The 13,638-nt window shown below is 35.7% G+C and overlaps 1 protein-coding gene across 1 annotated transcript; it reads right to left on the bottom strand.

Moving 5' to 3' along the window:
- Window positions 1-10,567: 10,567 nt before the first annotated feature.
- Window positions 10,568-11,510, bottom strand: LOC308496003 (ribosome biogenesis protein NSA2 homolog). The gene has a single exon (XM_081044539.1). The coding sequence runs from the start codon at window positions 11,425-11,427 to the stop codon at window positions 10,645-10,647; it is 783 nt and encodes a 260-aa protein (XP_080900665.1). The 5' UTR covers window positions 11,428-11,510; the 3' UTR covers window positions 10,568-10,644.
- Window positions 11,511-13,638: the final 2,128 nt, after the last annotated feature.

Below are 13,638 nucleotides of genomic sequence, written 5' to 3'. Positions count from 1 at the left end.
AACAGCAAAATAAGCCCAAAGGGAGCACAAGGAAGGAGATAATAAGGATCAGAGCAGAAATAAATGAAATAGAAACCAGAAAAACAATACAAAAGATCAATGAATCGAAGAGTTGGTTCTTAGAGAAGATAAACAAAATTGACAAACCTTTAGCCAGACTCATTAAAAAAAGGAGAGAGAGGACCCAAATTAATAAAATCAGAAATGAAAGAGGAGAAGTGACAACAGACACCACAGAAATACAAAAAAATTTAAGAAATTACTATGAGCAACTATATGCCAACAAATTTGACAATCTGGAAGAAATGGACAATTTTCTAGAGGCGCACAACCTTCCAAGGCTAACTCAAGAAGAAACAGAAAGCCTGAACAGTCTGATTACCACCAGGGAAATTGAATCAGTAATCAATAATCTCCCAACAAACAAAAGCCCTGGACCAGATGGCTTTACAGGTGAATTTTTCAAAACGTTCAAAAAAGAATTATCACCTGTTCTCCTCAAGCTCTTCCAAGAAATCCAGAAGGAAGGAAGACTCCCACACACTTTTTACGAACCCACTATCACCCTGATGCCAAAAGCAGACAAAGACACCACAAAAAAAGAAAACTACAGGCCGATATCTCTAATGAACATAGATGCAAAAATTCTCAACAAAATATTAGCGAACAGAACTCAGCAATACATTAAAAAGATCATACACCATGATCAAGTGGGATTCATCCTTGGTATGCAGGGGTGGTTCAACATCCGCAAATCAATTAATGTGATACACCACATTAACAAAATGAAAAATAAAAATCACATGATCATATCAATAGATGCAGAAAAAGCATTTGATAAAATACAGCAACCTTTTATGATAAAAACCCTTAAGAAAGTGGGAATAGAGGAATCATATCTTAACATAATCATGGCCATATATGACAAACCCACCTCTAACATCATACTCAATGGGGAAAAGCTAAAACCATTCCCCCTAAGATCAGGAACAAGACAAGGTTGCCCACTTTCTCCACCTCTATTCAACATAGTGCTGGAAGTTCTAGCCACAGCAATCAGACAAGAGAAAGAAATAAAAGGCATCCAAATTGGTAAGGAGGAAGTAAAATTATCACTACATGCAGATGATATGATACTATATATAGAGAACCCTAAAGACTCCACCAAGAAATTATTAGAACTGATAGATGAATTTAGTAAAGTAGCAGGATATAAAATTAATATTCGGAAATCAGTTGCATTTGTATATACCAATGATAAAATATCAGAAGGAGAAATTTAAAAAACAATTCCATTTACAATTGCTCCAAAGACTATAAAATATCTGGGAATAAATCTAACCAAAGATGTAAAAGATCTGTACTCAGAAAATTATACGACACTGAAGAAAGAAATGAAAGAAGACATAAATAGATGGAAACACATTCCATGTTCATGGATAGGAAGAATTAATATAGTTAAAATGTCCATACTGCCTAAGGCAATATACATATTCAATGCAATTCCTATCAAACTACCAACGACGTTTTTCACAGAAATAGAACATATAATCCTGAAATTTATATGGGACCATAAAAGACCCCAGATTGCCTCAGCAATCTTGAGAAATAAGAACAAAGTGGGAGGTATAACGATACCTGATTTCAAACTATACTACAAGGCTACAGTAATCAAAACAGCATGGTACTGGCATAAAAATAGACACATAGATCAATGGAACAGAATAGAGAGTCCAGAAGTAAATCCATGCCTATATGCCCATCTAATCTACGACAATGGAAGCAAGAATGCACGATGGGGTAAAGACAGTCTGTTCAATAAGTGGTGTTGGGAAACCTGGAGAGACACATGCAAGAAAATGAAGCTGGACCACCTCCTCACACCATATACAAAAATAAATTCAAAATGGCTTAAAGACTTAAATGTAAGATCTGAAACCATAAAATATCTTGAAGAAAATATAGGAAGAAACTTCATGGACATTACCCGGAGTAAGATTTTCACTGATATATCCCCTCGCGCGAGGGAAGTAAGAGAAAAAATAAACATGTGGGATTACATCAAACTAAAAAGTTTTTTCACAGCAAAGGAAACCATCAATAAAACAAAAAGGGATCCTACTGAATGGGAAAAGATATTTGCCAATGATATATCTGATAAGGGATTAATATCACAAATCTATAAAAAACTTACTCAACTCAACTCCAAAAAAACAAACAACCCAATTAAAAACTGGGCAGAGGACTTGAGGAGACATTTTTCTAAAAAGGACATACAGAAGGCAAGAAGACATATGAAGAAATGCTCAACCTCACTAACCATCAGAGAAATGCAAATAAAAACCACAATGAGATACCACCTCACTCCAGTCAAAATGGCTATCATCAATAAATCAACAAACAACAAATGCTGGCGGGGATGTGGAGAAAAGGGAACGCTAGTGCACTGTTGGTGGGATTGCAGATTAGTGCAGCCACTATGGAAAACAGTATGGAGGTATCTCAGGAATCTGAAGATAGAACTACCCTATGATCCATTAATTCCACTCCTAGGCATCTACCCGGAGAAATCCAAAACTCCAATTCAAAAATCTGTATGCACTCCTATGTTTAGTGCAGCACTTTACACAATAGCCAAGATATGGAAACAACCGAAATGCCCATCGGTCGATGACTGGATTAAGAAGCTGTGGTACATTTATACAATGGAGTATTACGCAGCCATAAAGAAAAAAGAAATCTTATCATTTGCGACAACATGGATGGATCTAGAGAACATTATGTTAAGTGAAATAAGTCAGAAAGAGAAAGACAAGTACCATATGATCTCACTTATATGCGGAATCTAAAGAAAAGAATATGTGTATGAACTAATCAGAAACAGTTTTGGGGACACAAAAAACCGAGAGTTGTTAGATGGGCGAGGGGGAGGGGGTTGGGGCTGGGGGGAAGGGTGAAGGGATTGGGGGGCGGCTGGTGACCACAGGATGGACTCAGGGTTTTTTGAGAATTACTTTGGGGAACTTATTCAATAGTGTTTGGGGATTTTGTTGGGTGTCCGATGGACATGTGTCCTGTTTGGGAGACCACCTCAGGGATGCTGTTGATGCCTCGTCATGGCATTGTACACCAGAGGCTGGACATTAATGAATGCCAACTATAATTTTATGTGTATAATGTGATGGCTCGGTGTGAGGTCCGGGTGGGGATGGATGGGGGGAGGGGAGTTCACGGTGTGAGGGATGTAAAAATAAAATAAAATAAAATAAAATAAAATAAAATAAAATAAAAAAGTAATAGGCAGTTAGGGACAGGACTGCAGTAGAGGACATCAAAGCCCAGATAAACAGTCTCAGAGTGAGATGGGAAAATCATGGGCAGTCTGGGACATGAAAAGGAGGGCCTCAAGGCCAAAGAGAACAGCAGCTAACAAAAAAGAAATGTAAAAAAGGGAGCTAGATGGGAGGGGCTACTGCATCAGACTGCAGAGTCAGCCAAGATACCATCCCAGGAGCAGGAAGGGGAAGTGGGTGTGGGAGCCCAACCAGCTCCTGGTAAACAACTTAAAGATCAGGGGTCCCAAGGACATATAGTCTCCAGCTTAGCTTAGTCTGCGGGGTATTCCGTTCGGATCCCCCCTCTCTTCAGAGAGCTGTACCCTTGTACTTTTCTTTTTTGCAATAAAACTGTATACTGCTTCAATTCAAAAAAAAAAAGACATAGGGTGGCTGAATGGGTAAGAAAACAAAACTCTTACATATGCTGCCTACAAAAGACACACTTCATATCAAAAGACACACACAGATTGAAAGTAAAAGAATGGACAAATATGTTTCATGAAAATGGAAATAAAAAAACAAAAAGCTTGGGTAGCAATACTTAAACCACACAAAATAAACTTTAAAATAATAGATAAGGAAAGACCCAATGATTCCACTTCTGGGTGTTTATCTGAACATAAATACAATTTGAAAAGACATACGCATCCACATGTTCATTGCAGCATTATTTACAATAGCCAAGATATGGAAGCAACCTAAGTGTCCATCAGTAGATGAAAGGACAAAGAAGAACTAGTACACATATAAAATGGAACATTACTCAACTATAAAAAAGAATAAAATCTTGCCATCTGTAGCAACATGGATGTACCTAGAGTGTATTATGCTGAATGAAATAAGTCAGATATAGAAAAATAATATCACATGATTTCACTTGTATGTGAAATCTAGAAATCAAAATAAATGAACAAACAAAACAGAAACAAACCCATAGATACATGATGGTCGCCAGATGGAAACAGGTTGAAGGGAATGGTTAAAGGGAATAAGAGGTACAAATTGATAGTTACAAAATAGCCAGAGGCATGTAAAGTATAGCACAGGAAATATAGTCAATAATATTATAATAGCTATGTATGGTGTCAGATGGGTACTAGATTTATCAGGGTGATCACTTCATAAATTATATAAATGTCTAATCATTATGTTGTACACCTGAAACTAATATAATATTGTATGTCAACTGTAATTGAAAAATAAAAAGTTACTTAAAAATATTTCTACCGAAATAAAAAAAGAAATGAAAAAATATCTAAAATCAATCATCTAAACTTCTACTTTAGGGTTCTAGAAAATGAAGAGCAAATTATATCCAAAGTAATCAAAATAAGGGAAATAATAAAAAATCAGAACAGAAATCAATGAAATTAAAAACAGAAGAACAATAGAGAAAAATAATGAAACCAAAATCTGGTTCTTCATGCCTATATGCCCATCTAATCTATGACAATGGAAGCAAGAATGTACGATGGGGTAAAGACAGTCTGTTCAATAAGTGGTGTTGGGAAACCTGGACAGACACATGCAAGAAAATGAAGCTGGACCACCTCCTTACACCATATACAAAAACAAATTCAAAATGGCTTAAAGACTTAAATGTAAGATCTGAAACCATAAAATATCTAGAAGAAAATATAGGAAGAAACTTCATGGACATTACCCGGAGTAAGATTTTCACTGACATATCCCCTCGCGCGAGGGAAGTAAGAGAAAAAATAAACATGTGGGATTACATCAAACTAAAAAGTTTTTTCACAGCAAAGGAAACCATCAATAAAACAAAAAGGGATCCTACTCTATGGGAAAAGATATTTGCCAATGATATATCTGATAAGGGATTAATATCACAAATCTATAAAAAACTTAACTCAACTCCAAAAAAACAAACAACCCAATTAAAAACTGGGCAGAGGACTTGAGGAGACATTTTTCTAAAAAGGACATACAGAAGGCAAGAAGACATATGAAGAAATGCTCAACCTCACTAACCATCAGAGAAATGCAAATAAAAACCACAATGAGATACCACCTCACTCCAGTCAAAATGGCTATCATCAATAAATCAACAAACAACAAATGCTGGCGTGGATGTGGAGAAAAGGGAACGCTAGTGCACTGTTGGTGGGATTGCAGATTAGTGCAGCCACTATGGAAAACAGTATGGAGGTATCTCAGGAATCTGAAAATGGAACTACCCTATGATCCAGTAATTCCACTCCTAGGCATCTACCCGGAGAAATCCAAAACTCCAATTCAAAAATCTGTATGCACTCCTATGTTTATTGCAGCACTTTACACAATAGCCAAGATATGGAAACAACCGAAATGCCCATCGGTAGATGACTGGATTAAGAAGCTGTGGTACATTTATACAATGGAGTATTACGCAGCCATAAAGAAGAAAGAAATCTTATCATTTGCAACAACATGGATGGATCTAGAGAACATTATGTTAAGTGAAATAAGTCAGAAAGAGAAAGACAAGTACCATATGATCTCACTTATATATGGAATCTAAAGAAAAGACTATGTGAATGAACTAATCAGAAACAGTTTTGGGGACACAAAGAAAAAACGGAGAGTTGTTAGATGGGTGTGGGGGGGGGGTTGGGGATAAGGGGAAAGGTGAAGGGATTTGGAAGCAGCTGGTAACCGCAAGATGGCCTCAGGGTTTTTTTGAAAATTAATTTGGGGAAGGTATTCAATAATGTTGTAAAGATTTTGTTGGGTATCCAATGGACATGCGTCCTATTTGGGAGACCACCTCAGGGATACTGTGGATACCTGATCATGGCATTGTACACCAGAAGCTAAACATTAATGAATGCCAACTATAATTTTATATATATAATGTGATGGTTCAGTGTGAGGTCGGAGGGATAGTGGATGGGGGGAGGGGGGTTCACAGTGTGAGTGATATAAATGATGAACGTCTAAGTATTACCTTGTCTTGTACACCTGAAACTAATAAATAAAAAAATAAAAAAAATCTGGTTCTTGGAAAATAAAATCACCAAAATTGAAAAACCACTTGGTTCTCTAAGCTAACCAAGAAGAAAGGGAGAAGACACAAGTAACTAATATTTAAAATGAAAGGCGGCCATCACTACTGAGTCCATATACATTAAAATAATTACGAAGTAATATTATGAATAACCCTCAAATTTGATAACTTTGATAAAATGGGCCAATTCTTTGAACAACACAATCTGCAAAAATTAATGGAAAGAGAAATACTTGTATATCTGAATAAGCTTATATCTATTAAATAAATTGGATCAATAATCAATAACCTTCTAAAACGGAAAGTACCAGGCCAAAGATGATCTCACTGGTGAAATTTTCCAAGCACTTAAGGAAGATTATACTAGTTCTCTACAATTTGTTCCAGTAAATAGAAGAGGGAACAATACTTACATCGTTCTATGATGCTAACATTACCCTAACACCCAAACAAGACAAAGTCATTCCAAGAAAAGAAAACTACAAACTAATATTTCTCATGAACATAGGTGTGAAACTCCTCAACAAGTTTTTAGAAAATTAAATCTAACAATGTATAAAAAGAGTTACACACCATGACGAAGTGGGATTTATTCTTGTTATGCAAAGCTGGTTCAGTATTCAAAAAGCAATTAATGCAATCCATCACATTAATAAGCTAAAGAGGAAAAATCATATAACAATAGATATAGAAAAAGCATTTGGTAAAATCCAACATCCATTCATAATAAAACCTCTCAGCAAACTAGGAATAGAGGGGAATTTCCTCAATTTTATTTTTTAAAAATCTACAAAACCTCTGAAACTAACCTCACACTTAATGATTGGTGAAAAACCATCATGCTTAATGGTGAGATGTTTTCCTCATAAGATCAGGAACAAGGCAAGGATGTCCACTCTCACCACTGCTGTTCAACATCATACTGAAAGTCCTAGCTAATGCAATAAGACAAGATAAGGAAATAAAAGTTGTACAGATTGGGAAGGGAGAAATAAAACTATTTTTGATAATAGGTGGCATGATTGTTTATATAGAAAATCTCAAAGTATTGACAAAAAATATCTTGGAACTAGTAAGTGATTATAGCAAGGTTGCAGAACATAAGGTTAATAAGCAAAAGTCAAATACTTTTCCACATACCAGCAATGAGCATTTGGAATTTGAAATAAGAAGCACAACACCATTTACATTAGCACAAAAGAAAAAAAGAAAAAGAGACAAACAGATAGATATAAGTCTAACAAGATATGTACAAGATCTTAATGAGGAAAACTACAAAACTCTGATGAGAGAAATTAAAGAGGATTTAAATAAATGGAGGGATATTCCATGTTCATGGATAGGAAGATTTGAATATTGTTAAGACATTATTTCCTCTAACTTAATCTATAGATTTAACATAATCCCATTCAAAACCCCAGCAAGCTACTTTGTGGATATCAACAGACTGATTGTAAAGTTTATATGGAAAGGCAAAAAACCCAGAATAGCCAATACAATATGAAAGAAGAAAAAAGCTGAAAGACTGCATTACCCAACTTCAAAGTTAAAGTAATCTAGGTAGTGTGGTATTAGCAAAAGAATAAAGAAACAAATGGGTCAATGGAAAGAACAGAGAACCCAAAAATAGACCCACACATAGTCAAGTTACCTTTAATGAAAGAGCAAGACAATCTAACAGAGAAAGGATATTATTTTCATTAAATTGTACTGAAACAATTGAACATCAATATGCAAAAATTTTTTAATTAAAAATTAAAGATTCTAGACACTGACCTTACACTTTTCACAAAAATTAACTCAAAATGGATAATAGGCCTACATGTGAAATGCAAAACTATAGAACTTCTAGCCAATAACATAGGAGAAAGCCTGGGTGATGTTGGGTTGTACAATAGGTTTTTAGATATAACACCAAAAGCACAACCTTTGAAAGAAATAATTGATAAGTTGTACTTTATTAAAATTAAAAGCCAACTATTTTGTAAAAGGCAATTCAAGAGAATGAGAAGATAAGCCACAAACTGGGAGAAAATATTTGAAAAATACATACCAGATAAAGGACTGGTATCCAAAATATATAAGGAACTCATAAAACTTAACATTAACTAAACAAATAACCCAACTAAGAAATGGGGGGGAAATCTGGACACTTCACCAAAGATATACAGATGGCAAATGAAACGTGAAAAGATGCTCAACATCATATTTCATTAGGGAAGTGCAAATTAAAACAAAAATTAGATACCACCACACACCTATTAGAATGACCAAAATCCAAAACACTGACAACACCAAATGCTGATCAGGATAGGAACTCTCCTGGCAGGATTCCTGGCAGGATTTCAAAATGGTACAGCCACTTTGGGAGACAGTTTGGCAGTTCCTTACAAAACTAAACATCCTCTTACCATATAAGCCAGCAATTGCACTCCAGGATATTTGTCCACATGAGCTGAAAACTCGAGCTCACACAAAACTTGCACATGGATGTTTATAGCAGGTTTATTCATAACTGCCAATTGTCCTTTAGTAGGTGAGTGGATAAATAAACTGTGCTATATACACAATGAAATATTATTCAGTGCTAAAAAGATATGAGCTATTAAGCCATGAAAAGACATGGAGGAATCTTAACTGCATGTTCATAAGTGAAAGAGGTCAATCTTACCTTTAGTCATAATTCCTAAAATAACACAAGGCAAGTCTTGTTATATACACATATTTGTTATATATTTTATTATTTTTTTAACTAGCAATTTTAGGTAATTTCTTCTTATAATGACGATATATTTGGACTTTTAAAAAATGTTTTCTATCATTATTTATTTCAGACATACATATTAGTTTTTTCCTTTCCTGTCGCGTCCAGCGCAACACGGGCAGTGAGGATGAAAGAAGGGGCGGTTTGGGTTAAGTTTTTAAGAAAGAAACAACCAGAGACTTAATGCTGTTAAATCTCTCTGAAGGCCAGGGGTCTCTCAGTCTCAGAGGACTGGAGCCCCGAATAAAGCCGACTGGAGGTTTTTATTGATGAGTATGCAAGGGAGTAACAGTGTTTTTTGGCACTGTCTGAGACTCACTTATCACATTATAGAAATAACCCAAGCCAATTATTCTAATCTTTAAACAGCCGAAGTACAAGTTCCCACAATATCTTAACTAAGGTTTATATCTTCTCAAGGTCAAGTCTCTCATATAGGAACAGCTCCGTAGAGATAACTGATCTTTGTTCTCCTCATTGTTTTTCTAACTGACAGCTGTGAGGGAAAAGCCAGAGCAGGCAACAGACTTTCCCAAGCAGGGGGAAGGGGAGCCAAGGCCCCTTCCCATACCTGTCCAAGGCAGCTCATTTGGGGTCCCCACTCGGTTCCGCCTGGCTTAGGTTGTATCTCTCGTGAGATATCTTACCCATCTTTGGATGCAAACCATCTTTTGGGGACCAGACAGAGAGACATAAGGTATAAACACAAGGATGGAACAGAGTCCCAGAAAGGCACAATCTCACAGACTCTTCTTTCCTTAAGGAAAGACATGGAGGGACAGTTGGCTAGGCTGTTGTGTGACTACACTTTATTTGTTTGGTGGGTTATTAATGTTTTATATTTTTCTCTTTTTGGAATGTAATCATTCCATTTCCATTGCTGTAGTGGATATTTTGAAGTAATAGCATGCATAATTATCTTAACAAAATATAAAAGAAAATATTGATCTCTTTCAAAAAAGTATAAAGGCTTCAGAACACTTTAGTGTCTCTTCATTCACTGTTTTAAAATTGGTAAAATTCATATAATATAAAATTCACCATTTTAATTACTTAAAGTGTGTCCAGTAGCATTTAGTGCATTCACAATTTTGTGCAAGCATTATCACTATCTGAATATTTTCATCACCCCAAAAGGAAACTTTGCACTCATTAATCAGTCATTCCCCAACCCCCTACCACTCCCCAGTACCTGGAAACCACTAACATGCCTTTTGTTTCTATAGATTTACTTACTCTACATAGTCCATATAAATGGAATTATACACTATGTGGACTTTTGTATCTGGCTACTTTCACTTTGCATAACGTTTTCAAGGTTCATCCATGTTGTATTATGTATTAATACTTCATTATTCTTTTTTTTTATTTTTGTAAAACTGGGCCATTTTAATGTTCTTTACAATAGAATAAATAGTTCTCTTGACTGCAGACATGTAAGCTGTTTGGTACTCAGAAACATCACAGTAAAGGCGGTTTTCTTGATTGATGTATAATCTTCAATAATTATAAGGAGTTACTTGTATGAACTGCTGTCAAACCAGTAAGACTGCATTTATGCATCCATCATTTTCAGGATTGTTGGTAACCTGGGCATATTTTCCCCAAATAACTTTGCCTCCTTGTGTCACAAGGCCCAACTCGCTCACGTTCACCTCAATGACTGTACCTTTGGTAATAACACCCAAAGTTGTATAAAGTGGGGATGAGGGATTCTTTTGTACACCAAGGATTGGCAGGCAAAAGGTAGCTTTCAGTTCAGGATGTGTTACATGTGCCTTCTTGAAACGTAAGCCCATTGGCCTAATGAATCTTTCATATTTAGGTGGTTTTCGAGTAAATCCATCTCCAACAAAGCAGACTTTAGTAACCATCCTCTTCCATGCTTTCTTCTTTCTCTTCCCTGTTCGAATAACTTTTAATACCTCTGTTTCTCCCTGGGCACGAACTTTGGGCAGAGGAACTTCCCATTTTCCCGCTTTTTCTTTACGTTTTTGTTTAATCATATTGGAAAGTACTTTAGCTCGGGACTGTCCCTCTCTGTCCAGTAGATAGGCAGGTACTGCTCCTTGTGGAGTCTTTTCATCATCCTTTTGTTTGGTGTTTCTCTTTTCATGCATCTTGATAGTCTTTTTCATCTGTATTTTCTCAGCATGGCGCTGTTTATGGTAGAGTTTAGCTTTGAGACCAATCATCTTTTTTGCCTTCTTTGAACGTTCATGAGCCTCTCGACCTTCCTTCTTTCTCTTTTTCTCATGGTAATCCAAACGATATCCATAGCGCTTCCGGTGTAACTCAATATGTTCGTTTTGTGGCATGGTTACGCCTGCGCAGACGCCAGGCGCAGTCCCCTGGGCGCAAAGAAGCTCTCAACTTGCGGGTCTCAGAAACGCGAGAGCCTACTCCATGCAACTGGCGACAGGAAAGGGCAATACTTCATTATTTTTATAGCTGAATAATATTCCGTTGTATGGATAAACCACATTTTGCTTATCCATTTGTCAGTTGATGGACATTTGTGTTGTTTCCATATTTTTGGTATTGTGAATAGTGCTGTTAATGGACATTCGTGTACAAGTTTTCTTTTTTTCTGAAGTGCATCATTTGGAAGTTATTTTAACAATTAATCTATCTTTTACCTTGCCTGTGTCAGGATAACCAATAAATGATTTTAAAATATTTCCAGTTATAGAATATTTACATAACATATGTAAAAGAAAAACTTTTTAAAAAGTATTCTTTATTCTACAACCCTTATTTTTTATTCATTTTTTTTGTAGCTCATCATTTCTCTTTTTATCATAATACTGATTTTCATCAGAGGTGATGGATGTAGGCAATGATAATCTATAGTTGAAAAAACTACTAGTTGAAAGGCAAAGGGATGAATCAGCTGATAATATGTGAACCTGCTGAACAACCTTACCTTTATTAGAAGTGGGAAACCCTAAATTATATGCCACCTGATGTGATTTTATAGGAAATACAGAATAACACTTATAATGTATTCTAGTCTAAAACAGCTGAATGTGAATCTAATAAAATTTCAATATCAACTACAGTTTACAAGAGACGTGGAGGACAAAGAAACATGTTAAATGACACTACAAGAATAAAATCAGCCAAATTTAGAACATAAGAAATTCTGTAGGACAAATTACCCTGTTGTATAAACAAATAAATAGCATAAAAAGTAAAAGTGGCACTGTTATATGTTGAGAGTTGTAAGTGATTTATCTACCAAAAGCAGTATGTGACCTTTTTTTGGATTATAAATCCAACAAGTCAACTATAAAAAACAAAGTCATTTTTTAAAGAGGGAACCAACTGAATGGGAGAAGATTTTTGCAAACAGTGCCTCCGATAAGGGGCTAATATCCAAAATATACAAAGAACTCATACAACTCAACAACAACAACAACAAAAATCCAATTGAAAAATGGGCACCCGAAGGACCCGAAGAGACGTTTCTCCAAAAAGGACATACAAATGGCCAATAGACATATGAAAAAATACTAAGCATCACTAATCATCAGAGAAATTCAAATAAAAACCACAATGAGATATCACCTCACCTTAGTCAGAATGGCTATCATCAACAAGACAAATAGTAACAAGTGTTGGATACGCTGTGGAGAAAAAGGAACCCTCATACTATTGGTGGGAATGCAGACTGGTGCAGCCGCTATGGAAGGCAGTGTGGCGGTTCCTCAAAAAATTACGAATAGAATTACCATATGACCCAGCAATCCCTCTCCTGTGTATCTACCAAAAAAAATCTGAAAACATTTATCCATAAAGACAAGTGTGCTCCAATGTACATTGCAGCTTTATTTACAGTGGCCAAGACATGGAAACAACCAAAATGTCCTTCGCTAGATGAATGAATAAAGAAGTTGTGGTATATATACACAATGGAATACTACGTAAGAAATGAAGAAATATGACCATTTGTGACAACATGGATGGATCTTGAGATTATAATGCTAAGCGAAATAAGTCAGACAGAAAAAGTAGAGAACCATATGATTTCATTGATATGTGGTATATAAACCAAAAACAACAAAACAAGACAAGCAAATGAGAAAAAAAACACTCATAGACACAGACAATAGTTTAGTGGTTACCATAGGGTAAAGGTGAAGGGGGGGTGGTAGAATAGGGCAAAGGGGATCAAACATAAGGTGATGGAAGGAGAACTGACTCTCGGTGGTGAACACACAATGTGATTTATAGATGATGTAATAGAGAATTGTACACCTGAAATCTATGTAACTTTACTAACAATTGTCACCCCAATAAACTTTTAAAAAAAGAAAAAAGACATTTTTACACAACTGAGAAAATTGAACAGGGACTGGGTATTAGATAATAAGAATTTTAGTTAAATTTTTTAGGTGTGATAAAGTTATTGGGATTATTTTTTTAAATCTCCTTGTGTAATAGAGATACATGTTGAAGTATTTAAAGATCACATGATTCTTGGGAGTAGCTTAAAATGATTCACCAACCAAAAGGGAGAGATGAAC

Source organism: Rhinolophus hipposideros, assembly GCF_964194185.1.
Source record: "Rhinolophus hipposideros genome assembly, chromosome: 3".
Classification (NCBI taxonomy): Eukaryota; Metazoa; Chordata; class Mammalia; order Chiroptera; family Rhinolophidae; genus Rhinolophus; species Rhinolophus hipposideros.
This window is presented reverse-complemented; position numbering and strand designations above follow the sequence as displayed.

Excerpts from the sequence above, each read along its gene's own strand:
- LOC308496003 (XM_081044539.1), bottom strand. The coding sequence starts at position 11,427 with ATGCCACAAAACGAACATATTGAGTTACACCGGAAGCGCTATGGATAT.